The 27,204-nt window shown below is 31.8% G+C and overlaps 1 protein-coding gene across 1 annotated transcript in view; it reads right to left on the minus strand.

Annotated features, from left to right (window-relative positions):
- LOC115881481 (retinal guanylyl cyclase 2) overlaps positions 1-27,204 on the minus strand; it is a 197,655-nt gene that overhangs the window by 26,056 nt on the left and 144,395 nt on the right. Inside the window, exons 14-18 of the mRNA XM_030898974.1 lie at positions 21,425-21,548; positions 19,880-20,020; positions 9,156-9,348; positions 8,247-8,424; positions 2,709-2,720 (exon numbers count right to left, since the gene is read on the minus strand). Coding sequence (XP_030754834.1) covers positions 2,709-2,720; positions 8,247-8,424; positions 9,156-9,348; positions 19,880-20,020; positions 21,425-21,548 — 648 coding nt within the window. The remainder of the gene's footprint in view (positions 1-2,708; positions 2,721-8,246; positions 8,425-9,155; positions 9,349-19,879; positions 20,021-21,424; positions 21,549-27,204) is intronic.

The following is a 27,204-nucleotide window of genomic DNA, read 5'->3' on the forward strand; positions in this document are numbered from 1 at the left end:
TAATTCAGACCGATGTTCCCATTGACGAAAATAAATTGAATACTCTATCTCTACTCCGTGAATTTCTCAAAATTCGCACGTAAAAAAAAATTCCATATTGTTACTGAAAATTATCTTTTTTAACTATTGTCACAGTATAATCCCTATTCTAGTATATTTTATTGAGTAAAAAACCAAAATAAACTACGAATATAGTGTGTGGCAAAAAGTTTGGAACAAATGGAATTTGCGTAATGTGTATTTAAGTTAATCTACCAAGATATAAAATAAAAAAATACCCATTTTCTCTTTCTCTTATACTACTAGAATTTTTCAAAGAGTGTGCTCCTAGCAAAATTACAGTATTTTGGATTTTCAGACGGCTCTTTAGAATTGATAAAAAACCTTTTAAAAGATAGATCACATTGTTTTGTCATGAAACGGGGAAGTTTAAAACAAAAATCTAGTTATATTCCTATGATTTCTGGGGTTCCTCAGGGATCTATTCTGGGGCCACTTTTATTTTCGTTATATGTAGCTGATATGAATAAGGAATTAGAGTTTTCTGAATTGCAGCAATATGCAGATGATTCTCAAATTTATTGCAGAATAGATACTAATAATTTGGCACAATTTCAGTAAATTTTAACGACGATCTTAATAAAATTAATAAATATGCTCTGGATCATAATTTGAAATTAAATGCCGGTAAATCTTGTGTTATAGTATTTGGTAGTGATATAAACAAAATTACAAATACGGCTGGTAACATGAATATCCATATAGATAATGTTGCGATACCCATTGTTACAGAGACTAAAAATCTTGGAGTCTATTTTGATGCGAAGCTTTCTTTTGAGGCACATATAACTACTAAATTAAAGGCTGCTTATATACGGTTGAAGAATTTTTCGTCTCTTAAGAAATATATACCATCAAAGACAAGTATCAATTATGTGACACATTTATTTTATCTTTATTTGATTATGGCGATGTTGTTTATGGTACATCCATAAACGCTAGATTCTCTAGAAAAATCCAAATACTTCAAAACTCGTGTCTACGGTTTTCTTTTAACATTCCTTTTAGAGATCATATAACGCCACATCTTAAAAATTTATATATTTTATCCATGACTAACAGACGACAATTTTATTTAATGACATTCATTTATCGAATTTTAACTACAGAGCAGCCTCCCTATTTGTTCTCATTGTTTCACTACGTTGACCATGATCATTCGACTAGACAAGTGCATTATTTTAAAATTCCTCAACACCAAACAGCTAACTTCCAAAAATCTTTCAGTTTCATGGCGCCACATTTGTGGAATAATATTTCTAATAACTTTAAATTTCAATCATTTACAGATTATAAAAAACAAATTAAAAATGATTTACTAAATTCGTAAATATTATAATTTCTTCCACTGATTTGTGAGATCTTGTTCTTCTGATATGCCCGTCATTGGTTGCTGTTCCGGTTTTTACACTGTTTCATTGTGCCTCTCTGCTTATCTCCGCTCGTCCCTGATAAAATTATATTTTCACTTTTTTTATATAATTTTAATTTTGTTTATTTCTATAATTTAATTTATTTCTATTTTGTATTTGGGGTCGCACCACTGTGGCACTTTGTGCCATTGTATCGGTTTTTTAATCGCGGTGCGATCCCTTTAGACACACATTTATTAATACTAATATTATTCTGTAAAACTTAATGGGGTCTAATAAAGAAATTTGAATTTGAATTTGAATTTGAATTTGAATTAGCCAATTTGGAGAAAGCGTTTTTTACAAATAGTTTAATACTACCCTTGATTTCCTACGATGTTCTCTATGGGTATCTCGGAAACTACTGGAGATAGAGAGTCGGTTTAGTAGGGAAAGAATTGCAGTTTTGTGGGGTCATAAATATGCGCCTTTCAGATTTTTGAAAAAGTTCATGGCTTACTAGATATTTAAAAAAAAAACAAATTTCGGCTGTTTTAAAAATTGTCCCTAATTCCATTATAAGCTATTTTAGACAAAATGTTTTCAGATAAAAGGTGTAGATAATTACATCCTTAATGAGATTATGTCCTCCGTTTTTTTTTCTAAAGTCATTTTTGACATATGACACAAACATATGTTTTTTTTAACATAGTTGGCCATGACTTCATAAAAAGCGCCATTTTTTAAGCTTTTTAACGATATAAGCTATAATATGTTTTTTTCGCAAAATTACTGAGTTATAGCCATTTCCTATCTTTCTTGAATAATTTCACTTAGTTAGCCATGGAAACAAGTTCAATCGTCGTTGCTCTCAGAAATGTGAAACTGTCACATCGAAACTTTGTAAATTAAAATAAACCAAAATTGTAAATATGAATTTTTCAAATCAAGAAATAAAGGAAAGCGTGTAGATACTCGCGCATCAATAGAGTGGTTCCAACATGACTTTCATTATGCCCCCCCCCCCCATATTGAAAGAAATGTTTTTTTTATCACACACTACAGTGTGGGTCTTAAATAAGTATAAATATTTTTAGCGCCAGTATATTTCAACCCCAGAAACACCATTATGGTTATTTTTCACGAAAAAAAAATTGAAAAGTTGGAATTTTTTGAAAAATGCTTTGGAAGTTATCTACCCCCTGAAAATATTTGCACTTATATTTAAGACCTAACTTAACCTAACCTAACCTGTATATATCATATATTATCAAATATGGATTATAAATTACTTACCCGTGACTTTCCCTGTTTCCAGCAGTAAAAAACAAAAGCAAATATGTTAATAAAAGTTGTTCTAAGTCCATAAGAACATTTTCTCAAAAAAATATATTTTTTTAAACCAAATCTCTCAAAATATGTCTTCCCAAAGTTCATTCGTTGCTAGAAAACAAATAATTTATGATGAAACTTTGTAACGTCAAAAACATTATAACAGTTCCGTATTTTTCCAATAGTAAATAAGTATTATTTTGCTAAGAATTTCCCACGCGTCCAAACAATTACAAAACCAAACTTCCAAGTTTGTTCGAACTTTTATAATGAACCAAATGTTCGATAACAAACAAAATCGGGATAAATATTATCGAAGAAAAATAAACTTTGTAGGCAGTCAATCAGAATAAGTATTTGCACTTAAAACAGTTTGTTTTATATTGTTAAATTATTTGATTTTTCAGCATTGTCCCTAAGATGCCAATATGTAAACAAATATGTAACAGTATTTACAACTTCAGTTCCTCAGAATTTTTTACTGCAGTGAAAACCTTGATACCATTTTATGTTTTGATTTAACTACTTACTTTTCTTTTACATCCATTTCGTAGCGTACACTTTTTTAACAAGTAGTTTCTCTAACTTTTAAAGGTTTCTTACTTCCATCCAAGTTTCTCTCTTAATATTGCAATAATACGAATAAAAGTATTCAGTAAAAGTTTCTTTTAAATTCAACGAGTTTTAGTTTTATAGAATTAAAGTCGTTTTGCAAAAAAATTGATGCAGAATTTGAAAAAAATGTAGATCAATTCTGTATTTTTTTTCTGCATTTTCATTAATTCGGCATTATTTCTAGAATATGAAAAAAGTAACCTGATCTATATACCAGGAACATCATCATCCTTACATTACAGGGCATGATAAACTGGGCAAAAAACATATTCTAAAAATAGAATAAAATAATTATGTAGTATTCTATGGCAATACTTTTTATTGATCGGGTACTGTATTGACAGAGTTATGTATTAATTATTAAAGAGTGGTACTGTTAAATAACTAATAGAAAGATCTGTGAGACTATCCAGGTGGTGCTGAATCTATAATTGAATTTAGGCGAGCAAAATTTCGCTGTTCATTTGCTACGTCATTTCCTTAACTCTAATAAGGTTAAGGAAACACTGCAAAGGAAAAATGAAGATAAAGAAGGAGAGTGAGATAAAGAAAAGAATTTTTAATCACTGCATTACAGGCAAAAAGTTTTAACGATTCTTCTTTACGAAAATTCAATTCCATAAATTTCATTCTAAATTACACCACATTATTTCGCAAATTCTCGCATTATAGTCCGCGCCAAAAAGTCTTCGTTTGACATTTAGTATCTACAGGGTGAGTTTCCTACGATGTTCTCTATGGGCATCTCGGAAACTACTGGAGATAGAGAGTCGGTGAAATGGGGAAAGAATTGCAGTTTTGTGGGGTCATAAATATGCGCCTTTCAGATTTTTGAAAAAGTTCATGGCTTACTAGATATTTCGAAAAAAACAAATTTTGGCTATTTTAAAAATTGTCCCTAATTCCACAATCTATTTTTCAGATAAAAATTGTAGATAATCACATTTCTAATGAGATTGTGTTCTCCGATTTTTTCTAAAGCCTGTCATTTTTGACATATGACACAAACATATGTTTTTTTAAATGGAAATCATAGTTGGCCATGACTTCATAAAAAGCGCCATTTTTTAAGCTTTTCAGCGATATAAGCTATAATATGTTTCTTTTACAAAATTACTGAGTTATAGCCAATTCTTATCTTTCTTGACTAATTTCACTTAGTTAGCCATGGAAACAAGTTCATTCGTCGTTGCTCTCAGAAAAGTGAAATTGTCACATCCAATCTTTGTAAATTACAGTTGAGGGTTGGAACCTTTGGTGTTACACAGCAAAATAAAAACACTAAATCACCACAGCAAAATACTTTTACTTTTACACTGGACGCGCGTTTCGCTAACCATGTTAGCATCATCAGCAGATGATTATAAACTAAAGTACAATCTACAAGTACCCAGTGGGCACCGAGTGGGCGTGGCAAAATCTAGCCAACCGAGTCAGAGCCAACTGAGCGTAACAGTTAGATTTCCGCCAGTAGAGTAGTAGGAACAAACAACTTGAAGGAATTGGACCGTTGTCTCTGTTCATACTATCTTTACATTTATTAATTCTGACGCTTTCATGTGCATCTAATTGCCTGTAATTTGAGACTTGTTTAATTAATTTTAAATTATTAAGATCTATACAATGTTCTTTATCAACAATATGTTTGGCAACGATTTATCCGGTCTACCATATCTTATCTGAGCTAAATGTTCTTTAAATCTAGTTAATATTGATCTTCTAGTTTGCCCAACATATTTCTGATTACAGTATTTACAAGAAATTTCATAAATACCCGACCTTTCCAGTGGAAGTTAGTTAGTGGTGATTATCTAAAACTTTTATCTGAAAACTTTTTGTCTAAAATAGATTATAATGGAATTAGGGACAATTTTTAAAATAGCCGAAATTTGTTTTTTTCGAAATATCTAGTAAGTCATGAACTTTTTCGAAAATCTGAAAAGCGTATATTTATGACCCCACAAAACTGCAATTCTTTCCCTATTTAACTGACTCTCTATCTCCAATAGTTTCCGAGATACCCATAGAGGACATCCTAGGAAACTCATCCTGTATAACTGATGATATTTTAATTACGACTGATCAATTATAAATCTAATTATTTTCCAGTTTTTTGGTTTTAAAATTTTAGGATTAATTCAAATGAATTATGAAAATAATTTCCACCTGTCATCCTTTCTCCTATACTATAAAATACTCCTACTCTGAGTACCAGCCCATCAAGTGAAAAAAGGTAATGAAAAAGCACACGTTCTAGCTAGAAAATGAGCGAACACTCCACTAACTGGACCAGAACCATTCTGCTCCCTAAGTGGAAACAAACTTAAAGCGGAACTTAAAAACCTAGAAGACCCCATCCGTAACCTGGAATGAGAATCCTCCAACGGTCTAAGACAATCGTAGAAATTTCTCGTAGGATTTTATTGATTACCAACGATCCTCGGGCTGTCACGGGGTTTTAAACAGGACACTGTCTCCTCAGTGAAAACCTTATTATATTGAACCTAAGAAACCACGACAAATGCAGATTCTGTAGGAAAAAATGAAGAAACACCAGAACACCTCGTCACTGAGTGCGTCCGTCGAGACGAAAATCATTCGTGCCATAATCTTTGCTACGATTGATATCGGAGATGGAGAGCTAACCTCTGTAAAACCGTCTCAGATACTCGCTTTTGTCAAAGCGCTGAGACTGTATGATGAGTTATAACTCAAGAGACAAGGTCACAATAGATCTAGGTCACAATAGATTTATAAGGTGGCTATGATTAACTTCTACCATACATCTTCTCCCTTACCCATCTAAATTGTGTTTAAATCAATAAAAACTGCTATAAACCATAAAAATATGTTCTGTTTAAAAATAAAAAAGCACATTTTTTTTATTGGGTTACTCTTTATAGTCTAATTAGAACAAGGCACTGTAAAATAAAGAATAAACTTTAAAAAAGTTGAAAAAAATAACAGAGTCAGAATTAACCATTTTAATAAGTGCGTCACAAGCAAAAACTTCTGGCGACCTTTTTTTTGAACCTACAAATCAATTTCGCAAATCTCACCCTCCAGAAGCGCATTATTCCGAGGATTATCCTCGTAAACGAATCCGGATTCCGCGAAGGTCGCGAGCTGCGGGCCCCCGGAATTGTATCGTGACCCGCTTGTTATTGCGAACGATACGATTTAAACTGAATTGAGTCGTCGAAAGTTTGCCTTTATTACGTGGCGAAATGTGGAATAAAACCGTTCAAGATCGAATCTTAAACGAGATCTAGGAGGTTAAATGCACAATCAGCGCGTATTATAAAACGTTACAAGGGTTTCTTCCGTATTATAGATTTTAAATCCGCAAATTAAATGTCCGTTTTAATATGAATGTAGAAAAATGAAATGAAAGTATGTTTTAGTTAGGAAATATCATTATAATCCTCAAGCCCCTCATTTTTTAGAAAGAAAAAAAGCATCAAATCTACAGGTTATAGATACATAGTTGATATTCCATCAATGTCTTCGAAGGACCACCATCACCTTATCTTCTAGGACAATGAATGATGTAAAGAGATGATTTCAGTCAGAATGATGTCAAGGTTCATCAATGCCATTCAAAGTCCAGCATCTTTCATCAGTGCTGTCATAGGAATTATAAAAATGGCCACAAAAGAGTGAATGACCAACAAATCTTTAGAATGGTGGAAAACTTGTCCTAAATTGCTTAGTTTCGGAGATACAGGGTGTAGAAGTTTCATCTTCATTTCGATTTTTTCCAAATAATTTCTGATCGAACGCCAGTATTTGGATGAAAATTGATTTTGATGTCAATATGACTCCTATTTGTAGGGGCCACATGAGTTTAAACTGTTTGTAAGAATACTAACTTCTCGTCCGTACCTCTATAAACCTACTGTAGGTTTGTAGAGGTACGAAAATATACAGGTACAAAAATATACATTTCCGTCATTTTTTACGTGAAAAATGTCTCTAGGTAAAAATCGCCGCGAACTACCATTTTAAAGATATTTACAATGGAATTAGTCAATACATGTCATTGTTGACAAATAATAAACGTGTTGAGTAGATAGTTATTTGAATGGAATGATAAATTTAAGACGTTTTTATTTTTTTTAATTAATTATCTTTCAAAAAAATAATTTCTTCCAAAAAAAATGATGATAAAACAGTTTCTGTTGAACTTTTGGCAGAAAATCATTTCAAATTTATGATATCAGTCTAATAACTATTTAGGCCCTCCCGGCCTCAGTGGAGGGTCCCACCTGGGACTCACTCTTAGTAAAATACAAAAAAAATACAATAACTATTTAGTCAACTTAGTTTAATTTATGTCAATAATGACAGGTATTGATAATTTCGATTCCAAATAGCTCTAGAACGTCAAAACGTCATAAATGTACATTTCTTTACTCAGTAGTTTTATACAGGTTCGGATAAAAAGTTATTACTTTACAAACCAGTTACAAATATGTAGGTGGCGCCCTCTATAAATAGGAGTCATATTGACATCAAAATCAAATGTCTCATGTCAAAAAACTCCCAGACACCAATTTTCATCCAAATATTGACGTTATTTCAGAAATTATTTGGAAAAAATCGAAATAAAAATGAAACTTCAACAACCTGTATCTCCGAAACTAAGCATTTTAGGACAATACAATTATTTTACTTAATTTTATCTGCAATATGCTAATATTTGGACCACCCTGTATATGTATCAAAAAATGTATGATTACGGCAGATATATTTTTTATTGGCAAGAAAAAGAGTTTTTCGTTTAATGAAATTACTGTCAAAAACCATCACAAAAATTATGATGTGAAGATTTTATTCATATTGTAAATCGCGCATAAAATATCTTAATAAAAAAACGGGACTTACTCAATTGACGGTGGTACTGGCAATTCTTTATTAAATCCCTCTTTACCAAGTAACCAATACGTGTCCATTGTACCCTTTCCTTTGATTTCAGTGGGTCCTCGGGATTCTATATGGTAACCTCCAGCTTTCTCAAGACGTGATTTGGTTGCTTCTGACATATGAATCCTCCAAGCAGCCCCTAATAAAGAAAAACAGCAATTTACAACAAAATCAAAAATTTTCATGAATATTTATGTGAGAAACTATATAATTTTATATTCAAATCACATATTAGTTACATCATTTATAATTCAAGAGGAGCTGAACCAATCTTGTTATTTCCAACCGTCTTAGACGCTGTTTTTTTTAAGTAAACGACGCACTAGCGACACTTTTGGCCAATATTTTAAAACTTTATAAAATTAGATTAATCACGTTTTCTCTGCTGGCTTTTCATCTATTAAAAAATACTTTTTCTACAGGGTAAGTTTTAAATAAGTGCAAATATTTTTAGGCGTAATATATTTCGACCCCACAAACACGATTATCAGGTTTTTATCGCTAACATTTTTTTTTGAAAATTGGGAATTTTTTGAAAAAATTTTTGGAACTTTTTTTAGTTTTCAGTTAAAACACATTAATTCTAGAGAATATGGCAACATAGGTAGTAGATTAAATTTACAAGAAAGAAAATCCAGAAAAGATCCAGTGATTCTCAAAATAAGCAAAAATATTTTTTTTTGGAAATTTTCAAAGTAGTATAACTGCGTTATTTTGAACTTATTTGAAAAAAGGGTAAAGAGAAAATATGTTTCTTTTATCGACATCTAACAGCCTTGAAATTATTTGCACTTATTTAAGACTCTCCCTGCATAACACTGATACTAGAAAACACATCATGCTTCTAGATGCAGCTCAATCAAAACATACCTGTTGATTCCATTCGGGAGGCTGTATTGACCGTGTCGCCGAAGAGACAGTAGCGGGGCATGGTGAGCCCCACGACCCCCGCACAGCAGGGGCCCGTGTGCAGCCCTATCCTCAGGCGAAGGGGGGTGCCCGGCAGGTGGCGGATACAAAAACGGCCGCTCTGGTGTAACAGGTCCAAGGCCATCGTGGCTATCTGTAGAAAAAAATTAACACGTCTAATAAAAGTTTAAATTGTATATAATTAAGACAGTTTATTATGGTTTAATTAAACGGGAGTTGCAAGAGTTTGTTTATTGTTATTATTAAAGCGCGTTGCACACTAAGCGTCAGAATGTAAAGGGGCGTCCAGACCGGATGAGCGAGCAGGAACGAGCAAGAATTCGGGTATGTTCTATGGGAACGCTTAACTGGTGTGGACGGCTCTGCGAGCGAGCGAATGATTGCTTGCTCGCGCTCGACGCTGTTCTACGCCGTGTCGGTACATCAAAGAAAATTCGCGCTATTGCACGTTCGGTTTGGACGGGATTTTGTTTACCACGTTTGCGATCGAATATCAAAAATGGAATGGCCGAATGAAGTTGTTTTAGAACTAATAAAGAAGTACAAAAACCGCCAAGACCCGTAAGGTTATAGCTAGTCTTTCTCTAGGTGAAATTGCTTTTCGGTAATTGGTATCACTTTTCATTATTTTTATGTCAATTAAATCTAATAAGGTATTAAAATCTGTAAGTGACATCCGACAAAAGTTCTTAAATTTTCCAGAATCTTCTGTTTTAACACCGTTTAGTAAATTGTTACCACCATGAGAAACTCGATTTTTGAAAAGAGATATGTTCCACCATCTCATCTGCAGTCGTTTTCTCTTTTAACGTTTCAACAATTTATAAAATACAATGAAAGACGCACAAGCAATATTTTTTTCCGATATTATGAACATGAAGTGCCACACACCGATCAACGCCGAACATACAAATAATCGCTAGGTCTGGACGGAAGCTGATCATGTGCTCGAGAGCAGCAGAAATCACGAACCAATTTGAATAAATGTTTGCTCGCGCTCGTTACTGCTCGCTCATCTGGTCTGGACGCTCCTTAAAATTGCATTTCAAAGAGTCGCATAATTTTATTCGGTTTATCACCAAAGATTTTCTCTCTTTATGGGCATTTATAAATTATGCATATATTTTTTGCCAATGTGCTTTATAATTATATATTTTAATTTATTCAAATATATAAATAATTTCATTATGCATGCATCTATTGACGTTTAATGTTTGGAAATCATTATTTAATTATTTGAAAAATCAAACATGCAACATTTAATGCAAACCCACATTGTTTACATAAATTTATATAAACAAGAGAATATAATATTGAAATTTAAATAAGTTAATTAAGTCTGTTTCTCTACCGTTAAGTAAATTTGTATTTAAATTAAAAATATTTAATGGTGCTAAATAAATTTAAATAAATAAAACAACCCCAGAGTTCCTACCTGGCAAAGGAGTATGACAAGGAGACGCAATATACCCAAAGCTGTTTACAGCAACACTAGAAGAAATTTTCCGTAAAAAACTAGACTGGACCAACAAAGGATTAAAAATAGATGGAAAATATCTTTAGATTCGCTGATGACATAGTCCTAATAGCCAATAGTTCTGAAGAAATACAAACACACATTAACGAACTAAATACAGCTAGCAGTAAAGTAGGTCTCAAAATGAATTTAACAAAAACTAAAGTAAAAAAAAGTTAAAAAAAATTATACTAAAACTAAGTATAAAAATAGGCCAAACTACAAATAGAATATCTAAATATGTGAGGGAGGCTGCACCAGAATTGGAAATAGTTGAGTAAGCTGAAAATGATGATGATTAAAAATCTACTTTCATACTACGTATGAATAAGTTTAACAATCAGCATCTCAGTGTATTAATTATAAGAAACGTCTTATAAGAACTTTTCTTACTCTGACTTTTGTCAAATGTCAAATATAATTCATACTTTCATTTCACCGATTCACTTCAATTTTTCACAATGTATACCGGGTATTCCTCAAAAGTGGCTCACCCATATAATTAATATAAAAATATACTCAAATGACACTATTCAGGAAAATACTGATAAAATGTGCATTATATTGATTGAAAACTTTTTAATTAAATTTAATAAAAATATATATTTAATAAACTTATAAACAAAATTTAAACTCTTGAAACAACTTTACCCCTTCGTAGAAACTAGATAATTAAAACTTTATTAAGAAAATGAGTAGGAAATTATTTTTCACGATCCTTAACTTCATTTCCGCATAATTCAGTCGCCCAACTTTTGCAAGTTTAAACAATCTAACTTAATTTACAGCGGTGACATCCTCAACTGTATTATATACAGAAGTTTCGGGTTCTCCAGTTATTTGGTCTAGTTCTGTACTAATTTGTGATTTGTGGTCTGGCAAACTTAGAGACGTTTCAAGCAAGCTTACTTGGAAACTTTCTTTTGTACATTTATCTTGAGTTTACCGATAGTTAGTTGTACACAAAAAGCTTTGACAGGACAAGCGATACAGGAGGAAAACACCTTTAAGAAAAGGACTAAGTAAAGTATGAATAAGTTCAGTTTAACAATCAGCGTTTCAGTGTATTAATTATAAGAAACATCTACTTTTCTTACTTTGACTTATGTCAAATGTCAATAGTTTTCTTACTTTGACTTATGTCAAATGTCGTACTTTCATCTCACCGATTTTTCACTTAAATTTTTTACAATATATACTGGGTGTTTCTTAAAAGAGGCTCACCCATATATTTTTTTTTATTTTTTAGATCAATAGCGGTTGAAGCGTAGTGCTAGCCACATTACCTTTCGTGTATACCGAACGGCTCTAGTATAGCAAGTTGTACCTTGCTACTCCCAAGGCGTTAAACGCTATATACGGGAGCTATTATTATTATAGATCAATAAACGGGATTTGGTACGTTAATATATTACAAAAATCAGGATTGATCGACGCATTCAATTGTTTTCGGTTACTTCCTCTTCACCGGAAATGACTGGAACTTTTGATTTTTAAATGACACCCTCGGTATTTTTTAAATTTATTTTATAGAAAATGACATTCTGGATAAAATGATATATCATAGGTCAACTTTTGACATTCTTGCTTAAAAAATCGTTAAAGTTTGCTCTAGAGTGCCATAGCCATGTTAAAAACACTAATTTTTAATCCCCGAAAAAGCTAGTTGCTAAAGCGCTGAAGTCATGATTACTAAATCCCGTTTAAGATGGGCTGGCCACGTATGCAAGATGCAAGAAAACCGCCTACCGAAATCTCTTCTTTACGGTGAGCTTGTAGAGAGTAAAAGGAAACCGGGTGGACAACTCAAAAGATACAAGGATATTTTCCATGAAAACTTAGGGGATAAACAGGTAGAATCAGTGGGAGGAAGCAGCGCAAAATAGAAAAAACTCAGTTAACAACGGCAACCAAAAAGTAAAGAGGCAACAAAGTAATGAGATTTTTGAATGTCCGGAGTGCGGAAGAGAGATAACATCACGTATCGGGCTTTTCGGTCATAGAAAAGCCCATAAAAGGAAACGCATTGAGTAACCAACTGATGCGTGTCAAATACTCGTCAGCAAGTAATGGCAGTAAGTAAGTAAGTAATTTTTAATCAAGGAGCTTTGATTTAAATAAATACAAATAATAAAATAATAATTTAAATTCTAATAAAAATAGATTTGATAGTTTAATGATTTTCGTGTCTTGGTTTTGCCGATTAAAAGTTGCCCAAGTGGTATTTTTAATCATATCTCAATTTTTTCAAATGGAACAAGGGTCGCTCATTACCATTACATTACATATTTATTTAAGAATAAAAACTAGAGAAGTTCCTGATTCCGAATATTGAGTGGCATTTTGGCATTTTATTGCAATGAAAATCGTAGTTTTAACTAAACAAAAGGCAGATTCAATTTCAAATTTGTCAAATAAAACTCGGAATAAAATTGGAACCGACAAAGGTCATTAGAAAAAATAATAAAATCGAAAAATACAAATACCAGATTTCCAAAAAAATATCTCATGACAAGCCACAACGTTCGCCATAATTACCAACATGAAGCCTTTTTTTTATCGGAAATTCGTTTAGTTGATGCGTGCTAGCTTTTTTAACCAAACCAAACTTTTATTGACTAACTCTATATGTTTTAATTATATGAACGAATCTTTCTTTTGGTGACATTGTTATAAAATTTAAGTAAGGAACTTGATTATAGAAAGTCATTTTGGTTGTATAAAATTTCATCGCGATCAATTTTCCACTATCCATAGTAAAATTGCTATGTTCCATCACGAAATGATACGGGCGACGAAAGTAAGGGTTTCGCAGAGTCAATCTCTCTCTGTCGCTACTATCAATATTGACGTCTCTATTAGGCAGATTGTTCTATATGCCGATGTCACGTCGTTTGTCAGCATTAATGCTATAATTCGTATCGGGACGGGTGGATTTATTTATTCTCGTGGAGTGCGTTGCTCGGTATGACGTACATTCATCCTATGGTGTAGTGTATCGTATTTCGTTATCTTCGCATTAGTTTAGTTTGGCTCGACGATTTTGCTTTTGCGTTGTACTTTAACGTGTTAATAAATAATAAAACAATATTACATAACTTACAAGGATATGATACAAATTTTCATTTTTTAAAATTTGGTGAATATAAGATGGCTGAACATTAACAACTCGTAAAATTACAATATAAACAGTTTCTTCAAATAAATTCTTCATGATTCGGCCAATAAACCGATTGTTTAGCCATTTATTACTTTAAAAATATTGACACCTGAGAGAATCAGGTGAAATTTTCTTAAGTCATTTCACAAATTCTACAAAGCAATAATATATAATATCAAAAAAATACTACAACGTGTCCCTGAGTTGTCTTCACCAGAGAAAAAACTTTTTTATTATTGAGATTTTGAGAGAAATGCATTCTTCATAAAAATTTTGCTTGTTCTAAAGAATTAGTTCTATAGTGTAGATTCCGTTTTAGAGAAAATTAAAGAAATCAGGTAAATATAGTTGGATTTTTTTCTTTGGAAGTCCTATAAATCAAAACGTGTTTCTATGGTAATATAATCTCGCTTTCCTTCTTTGATAGGCTATGTCTTTTATCTATGGATAGACTGTTTTTGGTATAATTTTATTTAACGTCATATTTCTTGCTGGTAAAATATCAAAGAAGTACACAATTTATTTAGTTTAATATTACGGAAAGGATGATAATAGTTATCAGAAAATATGATACTTTAACAACAGCAAAAAATATGACGTTAGTCAAAATTAATAATTACCATCTATCAAAGAATGCAATCGAAATTATATTACCATAGAAATGCCTTTTGATTTTTAGGACTTTGAAAAAATTCAACCATATTTTTATGCAAAGAATATACCTAGCTAGAAAAAGAATGGACTCTGCCATACTGAAAAATGGTCCTACAGAAGTGGCGCCATCTATTGAGTAGGGCTTGTTTTAAATGAATCGAAGCGCGGGCTTTTTAAATGAGCGTATTTATTGAATTTTGCTCTAAAATAATTAAATTTGATTATTAAATCTTATTTTTTACACAAATTCAACAATACTAATGACAATGTTGTGATGTGTAAAAAATAAAATTTAACAGTATAATTTATACAATTATTAAATAAAATTAAAGTCAAACATGTGAAATATTATTTATTATTTAGTTTAAGTTTTTATTTATAAATCAAATATTTAAACATCGTTTATTATAATAAAACAAGACCAACGTAATACGCCCAAAGTTTTGTAAATGGAGTAAATATAAATAGGTACTTAAATGATGGCAAAAATAAAAGACTTACATTATATTTTTAGGGCCACAAACAAAAGGAATTGTCTAATTAAAACACATATAACAAATTATAGTTTGAAAAACGTTTTGATAATCATTTATTTGACAATATTATGATTGGCGCTATGACAACGACAATATTTTTTGAGAATTTGACAATAATATGACAATGACCGTTGGAAACCATGGAAACAAAAAAATTCTGATTTAACGCCATCTGGCAATAACTAGTAGCAACGTCTTAACCTAAAAATTAATTGCACTACCACCTAGTGGCTAGGGCTGGAACTATTTTATTTGAAATTTCCGTGGAAACGGTGGAACCGCTTTTGCTATTTCACTTTCCCGCCCCTGTTTTTATGTTTTTTTTTTTAATTTTCTCTCAGACTGCATGAAAATTTGGAAAAGTATAAACACACAAGAAAACATTTAGAACAAACCAAAAAATTTGTAAAGAATGCATTTTCCTAAAAATGTCAATATTACAAAGTTTTTCCTCTTTTAAAGACAATCCAGGGACATACTGTAAATGCGGACTATTCCTGTGACACTATCATTGTCTTTGCTATGCATTTTTAATCCTTCTCTTGAAACGCTCCCAATAATTAAACTTCACTCTAGACTTAAAGGAAATTCAGTAATTATTTCTAAAGCATAAACATAATTACAGCAAATTGAAGTGGATATTCTGTATAATTATATTTTTATGCATCGAAAATAGATTTAATAGTAGCTCACAAATATAAGGAGGAAGCGAGTTTTCTTTTTTGTGTAAAAGATATTTCAATGCTATGCCGGTTTCTCTGATAAATATTCTGCTCCCTCTCTGTCATTTATTTACTCTCTTTCTTTCAACTTGTAAGATGTTTTTTTATACTACTTCGAATTATTAGAGAGGTTAATATTTCTAAAACATCGATTTTTTGTGCATCTATCAATAATTAAAATAATGTTGTGAAATGAATGAAACACATTTTAGACATATTTTGCAAAAATATTTGACATGACTTAAAAAAATTACCTAATGTTACTAAATAAACATATGTACTAAAAAATATACTGGTAATCTCACAATAATTGAAATTTGTTATTATTATCAAATTCATTATTTAGAAAAATATATCGGTATTTTAATATATCAACGTATATTAATTACACATCCCATCTCTATTACTTATTTAAATGAAATACGGATATGTTATTTTAAAAAATGCCATTACCAGACATGCACATTATCGAGATAGAAACGAAACAGCTGTCAAAAGAAGCCAGAGCAAATCTCTTCCTGTTTTATTTTATTTTTTATTCTCTTTTCCTGTTTTCATTTCTCGTTCCCGTTTTTGCACCTTGAGCAAAAATAAATTTGTTTCCTTATTTAAATAGATCCCGACGTTCTTGAAATGATTTAAAGTAGAGGAAATGACGATAATAAGGAACACGTTGCTTATAAATTGCGTCTTATTTGATATTCTAGTGTATCTAATTATATTCTTTTTATATAGTAATTTGTTTATCATGATTCCGTATAATTATATTTTTACGCTTCATTTAGAACCTCGAATTTAGTAGAATAAATTAGTAGGTTCAATTAACGTAGCAGTTTGTTCCCCTAAATTCAATGTAAGTATTAAGTACGTTAAAATTAGAGGTAGTAATTTTCAATTAGTAGAAAAAGTTTACAAAACTTTTAATTTTTTCAATTAATTATATTGCAAAATTTGCAAGGAATGTCATTTTGGCTTTTCATTGTTATTCGCCAAAGACATTGTGGTTAGAAATTAAAAGTTTACTGTTTTATAAGCTAATTAGATGGGATAAACTGATTTCCGAAAGCTGTTGCTAAGATATCTTATTAATTTTAATTGTATTTTTTTGACATTGTGAATGATCGTAAATTCATAGGTAGAAACAGTACAATATGATAGAAAAACATACGGCGCCAACGATGGCTATGAAATGAAGATAGCTCCCGTTTTACATGTAAAATATAATTTTACATGACTATAAATGTAAAATATAATTTTTTAGCCAAATGGACGCGGTTTTTTTCGACCATACTGTAGAAAATGTCGCCTATCTTAGTAAGCTTTTTGAATTTTAGGACTTAAAAAATCAACTATATGAGGGATGTTTTTTTTTTAATTTTAATGGGGGATGTTTTTTTTAATTTTCTCTAAAATGGTATGGACATTTGGAAAAAGCAATAATAAATAATAAGCAAGATTTTTATGAAGAAAGTATTTTTCTCAAAATGTTAATAATAAAAAAGTTTTTTCTCTTGTAAAGACAATTCGAAGACATACTGTATTTTTAAAATATGATTTTTTTAGTTTATATTCAATGTTTGTTTAATTGGGAATCCAATATTATGTCATTTCAGACTATGGCTGAATTAATATAATCAGTAAATACCATATTGCAATCCAATAATAATTAGTAATGTAACTAAATGTAATACACATAGCTAATGTAATAGATATGGGACCATATTAGTTGATAATGTTATTAGGAAACATATATAGTGTTACCACTTTGTAGTTACGGTTAAGGGTATGTAGTTAAGGGCTTTAAAGCTGTTTTAGATTATTAAATTTCATGTTTAATTACATCAAAAATATTTTTTTTGCCATCTTAAACGTGTAATCTTAACCAATAAATCATATTGTACAGAATACTTATCTCTAATATTTCTAAGTGTATTTTTAAAGTAGGTACAATTTGGTTGGAAAAAACTGGCACACGCGCTTAAAATTATGAATTCAAATACAATTAAAATGAATAAAGGTACCTACTTCAAATTGATAATTTTGGAACATACTTAAAATTTTCTAAACAATATGAACTAATCTCAGACATGTCACTTTCCAAAATTTTCATAGAACAAAATAGAAATAAATATAGAGTGATATACAGGGTGGTCTGAACTGTATTCCGGAAACTTCGGCGGAATATTCTGCACATAAAAATAAGTAAAAAAGTTTGTATAAATGTATGTCCTAAAATGGCTAGTTTCGGAGATACAGGGTGTAGAGGTTTCATTTTTATTTTGATCTGTTTTAGTTTTCAGAAATTATTTTGTCAAATAATTTCTGAAGTAACGTCAATAATTGGATGCAAATTGGTACTTAGGAGTTTTTTGACATGAGAAATTTGATTTTGATGTCAATATGACTCCTACTTGTAGAGGGCGCTACCTACATATTTTTTAACTGGTCTGAAGAGTAATAACTTTTCGTCCGTACCTGTATAAAACTACTGAGTAAAAAATAGACATTTGCGTCATCTTTTACGTAGAAAGTGTCTCTTGGTAAAAATCGCTACGAGTAATGGTTTTCGAGATATTTGGAATCAAATTTATCAAACCCTTCGTTATTGACATAAATTAAACATGTTGACTAAATAGTTATTAGACTGGAATCATAACTTTGAAATGTTTTTGTGCTCAAAAGTTCAACAAAAACTGTTTTATTGTCATTTTTTCGAAGAAAAATTTATAATTAATAAAAATAATAGAAAGTTCCCAAATTTATCACTTCTATCAAATAACTATCTACTCAACATATTTATTTTTTGTCAATAATGACATGTATTGACTATTTCTATTCTAAATATCTGGAGAACGGTAGCTCGTAGGGATTTTTACCAAGAGATATTTTTTACGTAAAAAATCGTGGAAATGTATATTTTTTCACACAGTAGTTTTATACAGGTACGGACAAAAAGTTATTACTCTTCAAAGCAGTTAAAACACATATAGGTGGCGCCCCCTACAAGTAGGACTCATATTGACATCGAAATCGAATTTCTCACGTCAAAAAACTCTTAGACGCCAATTTTCATCTAAATATTAATGTTATTTCAGATATTATTTGGAAAAAATTGAAATAAAAATGAAGCTTCTACACCCTGTATCTCCGAAACTAAGCATTTTAAGACATACATTTATATGAACTTTTTTAGTTATTTTTATCAGCAGAATATGCTGCCAAAGTTTCCGGAATACAATTCGGACCACCCTGTATATTTTTGAGAAGTTTATGGGAAGTCAGATCATATAATTTGTAAATATACAGGGTGCTCTATTTAAGAAAACATAACTTTGGTTCATACCTTTAAAAATATTCTATTCGTAGAATAACAGACTACGCCACTGTATTCTACGTTAAAAGTTCTACAATGAATAGTTTTCATCCTCTCGACGCCTTTCACAACAACAGAGATACGGAGATATACCAAATTGCAAAATTTAAAAAGAAAACCCGTAGCTCAGAAATAAAGAGGGCTATGAACATTTTGTTTGCAGCATCTTTCGTTTGACAAAAAAATGGAATAAGTTTGTGGAAACTGCACCTTTCCATCTTCACTAATAACGAAGATACCGTATGATTTTTAACTAGAAAGAGACACCCTGTCCACTCTGGATGAAACTAAAAATAGAATCAATCTGCACTTACCACATTGGATGGTTCCTTCAGGATAATCATTAAAAGTGAAAAATGTAAATGAGTCTTAACGAAGCCTCGAAGTCCCAACGCCTTAACAAATCTTCCTACACAAAATCTTTTAACACGATATTATGAATAAATAATTTGTTCACGCTTAAATATCTCGTAGTTATTTGCAAATATCTCAATTTTGGGCAATATCCGGAAACTGACACTTTTAATAAAACAACATCGTATATATTGCTTATTCCTCGGAACCATACATCTTGTATTTTAAAAGGATGGCTAATATATCTCAATCAATAATCCTTACTGCTATTCTCCACATCACAATGTGCAACGTGTGCAGCGAGAACGAGCTCCAGCTCGACAATATTGCTCCGGAGCGCATAACTCACCTGTTCTGCATGGTCCGGAATTCGCACTGGCAAACCTCCAACCACCATGTAGGCATCGCCGATCGTTTCCACTTTATACACGTTGTAAGCGTTTATGGTTGCGTCGAAGCAGGTATACAGGTCGTTGAGCAAATCGACTACCTAAAAGCAACAAGAAAATGGTTATCGTATGTTGAAAAATTATGATAAATATTTAACCATATTGATGTTAAAGTAATAGAGAGCAGCCGGTCAGTTAGCAAAGGTTACTTACACGCCGTTTTTTTCTGCATCATTACATATACAGGGTGTGTCTTAAATAAGTACAAATATTTTCAGGGCTGGTAATTCCTGACAAAAGAAACATATTTTATCTTTACCGTTTTTCTACGGTAAAATCTACCGTTTCTCTAAAATTAACCGAGATATTTTACTTTAAAATAAAATAAATGATGAACCACTGGATCTTTTCTAGGTTTTCCTTCTTATCAATTTAATCTACTACCTATATTACATTCATATTATCAAGAAATTATGATTTTTAACTAAAAATTTTAAAAAATTCAAATTTTTATTTTTTTGACGAAAAAAACTCATAGGACGTGTTTCTGGGGTCGAAATATTCTACCCCAGAAACATTTGCACTTATTTAAGACTTACCCTGTATAATTAAAAGAACGAATTTTTCTTATTTCTTTTTATAAAAAAACACCTTAGACACCAATCATGATTTAAAAAGAATTTTAAATAATTTAAAGCAATTTAAATCAACAATGCTGTTTTAAACGCGTTTAAAACACTTGTTTTTACACAAAACGCTTAAAATATATCAACCCTGCTAGGGGAATATGCAGAAAAAAATACATTTATTACACACATATTGTCGTAAATGTTATATAAAGTTTTTTCCAGCTGTTTTCATCTGAAATAAAATCTATTTATAACTCGTTAATAATTTATGACTAATAATTTTTCAGTTAATTTCAAAACCCAAAAAGTATCTCTGTGTATCGAGAGGAGATTTGATAGAGAGAAAAATTGTCTATCACTTAAATTCAGAAACAAATTATATTTTTTGAATGTCGTCTGACAAAATCTTCCCAAATTCATTGGACATGCTTTACAAATATATAAAACATATTATATATTAAAAAAATCAATAGTATTGGCGAATATGATTCTAGAATTCTTGTTCTTAAAATAATTAATATAAATTGAAACAAATTTATCTTATATCTTAAAAAATTATGACTAGTACTAAAGAAAACTAATTTTTTTATAAGGATTGTATAAGGTATATTAATATTTTTTGTTAGTAAATTACCTATATCTTACCTTCTTTAAACAAAAAATAAATATAATATATATGAACATCTACTGGAAACGTACAATCTAAAAATAAAAATAAATAAAAATATATCAATTAAAATATAAAAAATAGACGAATAAACTACTGTGAAATAATAATTGTAAATAAATATAAAAAAAGCAAAATTAATACAGACACAAAACGATAATTGTATGAGGTATATAAGTAATAAAATATTGTATTTTCATTATACTTGCCTGAAATGGTGTCGAATGAGCGGATATTGTAGTAAAACCTACAATATCAGAAAAATAAATAGTAACTTCTTCGTATTCTTCAGGATCGACAGGCATGCCCAATTTTAGTTTTTCTGCAACATAACTGAAATAAAACAGCGAATTAATATCTTATAGCGCTCTATATTTTGTATAGATCTTTCATATTTGCAATAAATTAGTATAAAAAACTGATAATAATCCAAAATATAAGCTATTTCATTTCTGTTTAGACTGAACAGCTTATTTTTATCCTTTAATCAAATAGTCGGAAAAGCAAATTTTAATCTCAACAAAACAAACTCCTACATATAAAAATCTTATTCCAGTCCCCAATTAAGTGTTCATAAAAAGAAGAAACCAAAAGCACCGCAGAAAAGAATCTCAAGAGATCAAAGTATAAAGATCTCAGGGCCGTGAGAGGGCCACATTTATCTAAAAATAGAGAAGAAAGAGCATTCGGGTTTAACACTAATCCACCCGCCCATCGTTCATCGATTCGGGACCGACGTTCAAACAAGATTCTTGTCATTTCGAGGAAAAGAATAAGCCGAGCCCTTAAGTAGCCCTGTGCATACAATGGAAGGATTTTTATTAGTATTTTATTTCGAGTGTATTAAACATTCTCTTTCTAAAACAATTATTGAGAGGTGAAATTAAAATCATAAACTCAGGTCTACAGTATCTTGAAGCTGTGAAAAAATCAAACTTAGGTACTTTATTATATTATTATTATTTATTTAGGTACTTTAACAACAGCTAAAAATATGACGTTAATGAAAGTTAATAATAACCATCTATCATAAATAAAAGAAGTTTACATTTGAAAGTGCCCATGAGGACTAGTGATGGGAAAAACCGATTAATTTCAATATTCGAGTACTCGAGTTTAAAGCGATTGCAATAACCGAGCGATCGCTCGAGCGAAATATCGCTCGTATTTAAAAATACGGTTTTTCGTCCGTCGCTTGTTGTAAGTACTCGTTAACGCCAAGCGCCAAGCAGTAAGTTGCGTGCGCAGGTCACATATTTTTTCGGTGATGAATGGCAAGCAACAAGCGACGAGCGATTCGCTTGATCATTTGATTTTGTTTATTTCAAAGCATTGTCGATGTAGGTCGTAAAATTTTGTCTCTCAGATACGCAACGGATAAATATAATATATACGGCGTCGTATAAATTTGCTACCTGCAATGTATGTAGAAAATTCGCTCGGCTTTTTATCGAGTATGTATTAAAATCGGATTTCAATTTGTTTCATTCTAGGATCGCTTGCGTTCGTCGCTCGTAACTCGTCACTTCCATCGCTCGTACTAGAGCGAATTTTCGCTCGAAGATTCTGACTTTGACAAGAGAAAATTATTTCTGTTCTTGTTTGCGGTTGTTCTTTGCAACCACAATAGCAGCGCCCTACAACGTATGTGCTCCAAAAATAGCCTAGTTAGCCTAGTTACCAGAGTACGAGGACCAGGTAAACAGGATCATCAATGTCATTCATAGGCTCAGAATCTTAGAGACAGGGCAAATACTTTTTTATTTTATTTTCGTTTATATTCTGATAGTAAAGTATTAAATAATTCTGGCGATTCAAAAAAAAAACAAATATTTACTATCAGAATATAAACGAAAATAAAATAAAAAAGTTTTTGCCCTGACCTCGAACTCTGACTCATCGCTTGATAGGCGAAACCTCTATGCACTGAGCTACAGAGACTCGATCGGTTTATATTCAATACTAGAATTTAAAGGACTAATAAAAATATAGAATCTTCTTTCAATGCGCAGTAGGGAACGCAACGTAGCCAGATGGGCCGTATGCTGTTCTAGAGAGCATAGTAAAAGATATATCAAAGAGCCAGACGTCTTAAAATACTTGTTTTTCCGATGTTGCTAACTCTCGTACTAGAAGAAGAAGCAACAGAACACAAGAGAATTAGAGAGCTATAATATGGAGGGTTCAGTCTCCAAGTTGCTAGACTTTTTGAAAAGGATAGGACTCGAAAATGTAACCTAATGATCAGAAGAAAACCAAAACAGATCTGAAAAGTCGCAGTGGATCAGGTCTATAATCTAAACTAATATAATTCGTGTGGATTATAAATAATATAATCTGAGCTGAAAGTTAGAAGATACGCGTTAAATTCCCGCGTAATTATTTCATCGAGAAAGTGAAAAGGCCGACGTTGTACTGGCGCCTGTTGGCCGTCGTTTGGCGAAATTCCCGGCGGCATCGGCAGCAACAGAAACGACAGTATCGGTCGTTGCCGGTTTTTACGGCCGACTTTCCGGGTCCCGAAGCAGACTTGGAAATTGGAAATGTCTGGAAATAGAGGAAACAGCCGAGAAAGAAGGAGCAAAACACCGAATTCATTTTAATAAATTTTGTTCCCGAGCCTGTCTATTTGGGCTTTTTTGATGTGCCGTATTTCGAGAACGACATCGTAAACTTTTAATTTGCTTGGATTTATGGTGGGTTAATTAATTAATTTACTTAGGTCTAATGAAAAGTGATTTTTATTTTATTAAACTATAGATAATGTTTATATTCTTGTGGCGAGTTTACTGCTGAAAATCAGATGAGGAACTTTGATGCCACTGAAGCAGAAAAATATTTATTTTTTATAAAAAATAAATATTTTTAAGATTAAACAGATTTTTAATTATTATTGTACGATTTACATCGATTATTGAACTATTTCTAATATGTGCCTACAAATTTGTACGAAACCCTGGTGGGCAAATTCGACTTTGGATTTGTCTATATTTTTCGATAAGACGGTATTTATTTTTTGCAAAAAAAGAGACTGAACAAATGAGTGGGTTTTATATAAAGAGCGATTTTCGTTTTGCCGTTCTTTCTTTATTATCAAAGTAAGCACCAGTTTAGCAATAATTTTCTTTAGATTTTACGTTCCTAAATAAATAGTTATATTTTCTAAAACACAATTATTGCCTTAATAATGTTACAAGTGATCTTAAAATCGTTTCGTTAACAATCTGAAATGAAAATTTACCCACGTCTCCGCTACTTTCAATTTTAAAAGCCAACAAGCGCACCCGAAAATTAACCCTTGCAAAATTAATATTACGTCTTCTACGTCTGAAAATCTTGCAATTCACTCGTTCCAAAGTCTTTCTCTTTTATACCGCAGGTCCTTGGAGAATATTAAAACACTCTCCAAGTCGTTTTCAACTTTTGCTTTACATCCTTTGTATTATTTCTTCAGCGAGACTGTCTAAAATGTCATGTCGTTCTAACGGATATAATTTTATTATGAGTAGGTACTGACTTATAGGTCTTTAATGCTTTTTAAATAAATATTTTTGTATTTAAAGCATCAAAATCCGCTAGTTCAGTACTTATTTTTTTGTAAAATACCAGTGGGTTGAGAAGCAAATAAACGAGCTGTTCGGTAGCTTTTTACCTTTAAAAAAACTTGCCAATCTAACAAAAAAATTGGCGCCGGGAGGCACGTATAGCCGCCCATACTAAAATATGTTAATATCTCGAAAACTGCGACTTTGACTGATTTTGATGTTATTACAAATTTTGTTGCAAATATTATTCCTAATCTTAATTTGAAAACCGCGTTTCGCTAGCTACTGTAATTTTGGGGTTACGATTTTTTTAAATTTTTAACCCCCTCCCATACCCCCTTACCAACCCCCCACCTCCACCAAAAACTAATGGCCAGATTCTCGGGTGCCACAGTATTTTTGTGCCAAATTTGGTTAAAATCGGTTCAGCGGTTTTTGAGTTATCGTGTTACAGACGAACAGACTGACAGACAGACACCATGAAAATATTTTGTATTTAGGTCATTTATGACCCAAGCAACTGATTTTGAATGAAATTAAAAAAAACTTTTTTTTGCCGATCCTAATAGCCTACCATACCTATTGCTATGTTCGGCCAAAAACATGAAAATATCGTTGAAATTTTATGTCCTAAGAATCCTAAGAATCCCAGGTGTTTCTATGGTAATATAATTTCGATTTCATTCTGTGATAGATGGCCTAGGTAAAGGAAACCAGATTGGAATGCTCGGCTTGCCGCCAAAATTTATAATTAACGCTTTTACGTTTTAGCGTTTATTAAAAGCATTTATTAACGCTTAAAGGGGATAAACACTACAAACGTGCAGAATGATTGGGAAGAAACAGGGCACAATAGAACGCAATGGAGAAGAATTGGAAACTCAGTTAACAGCGACAACCAAAAAGTAAAGAGGCAACAAAGTAATGAGATTTTTGAATGTCCGGAGTGCGGAAGAGAGAAAACATCACGTATCAGGCTTTTCAGTCAGAGAAAAGCTCATGAAAGAAAACGCCTTGCGTAACCATCTTCTGATGCTTGTCAAATACTCGTCAGCGAGTAATTCTGGTTTTCGGCACTATGTGTCTGGTTTATGTGCTACTGACGTAAGGTAACCTGTTAGTTCTTTCAGGGTTAAGTCCACACATCCTTCTGCACCTACCTGAAGAGATGGCAGCCTTCTGTGCCGCCTTCGCTATATGAGTATTCCATGTGAGCCTTTGATTAAAAAATAGACCAGAATACCTCTGCTTTTTTTGACAAATGAAACCTCTGTTTCTCGTAGAACCTGTGGTTTTAGATCTTTTGATGTTATGTTTTTGACAATTTGTGCTTTCTGAGCATTGACTGTCAGTTTCCCTTGTCTCTTGTCCCTTGTCACTCTCTACACCACTTATATGTCTATGGTTGTCTGTATTCTTCCTGGTATCTCAGCAAACTTACCCCTGACCACAATAATTACAATGTCGTCTGCATATACTAGACAATAAAAGTATTTATCCTTTTGAATTAGAAATACAAATGAGCTATTTGTACTTGTATTTTAACCACCAATCCAATGGTTCTCATAATATTTGTAATACAAAAATGTGTAATTTGAGAAATGGCTTAGTGAGCAAAGTTTTGTCACATTTAGGGAACATTAGGAAACAGTTACGTATCTGCGTTTTATTGCTTCATAATAGACAAAAGTTGGGTCTGGACACATGTAGGACACATTTCCTTTAAGGGAAATGTGTTCTATCTCTGGGTAGCTGGGTAGGAAATGCTCACTGGGTAGATTAGTTTTTCGTACTATATAGGTTTTACGTCCTTTCCGATATAGTCAAACCGTTTTAAAATACAAATCAATTAAATTCAAGCCAGAATCACATAAGGTACGAGAATATAAACGCAAATTCTCCGAAAAAGACCTCAATTGAAAAAAAATCCTCTGCGTTATCTCTATTATTCAGTCTTCTTTTCGAATCCAATCGAATAAGAATACGAAAAAAAGAGAAAAGATTGAATAAATGAGAGATTCGTATAAAAAGAGGGATTTTCATTTGGATGTTCTTTCTTTATTGCCAAAGTAAGCACCGGTTTGGCTATAATTTTATTTTATTCTTCAATAGATTGTTAAGAAAGCACGTTTTAATGAAGGTAGCATATTTTAATACAAATAAAATATCTTTTAATAATATATTTTAAGTTAACATCGCCTTTTTGCTGCTAAGACTAATCCGGACGGGCTTACTTAGTTTACGCGAAATCCGAACCGCAATCCTCGGCCATATAATCGTCAATGATCTACCGACTTGGAGAGTGTCTAATCGGCTCTTACTCACGAGATATTCGATAACCATGCGAACAGAAGATTCACCAACGCAACGCCTCCACTATTTTCAATTTTAAAAGCTAACAAGAGGACTCGAAAATTAGCCCTTGAAAAAATAATATTACGTCC

This window comes from Sitophilus oryzae, unplaced genomic scaffold (genome assembly GCF_002938485.1).
Source record: "Sitophilus oryzae breed Bouriz unplaced genomic scaffold, Soryzae_2.0 scaffold_172_pilon_pilon, whole genome shotgun sequence".
NCBI lineage: Eukaryota > Metazoa > Arthropoda > Insecta > Coleoptera > Curculionidae > Sitophilus > Sitophilus oryzae.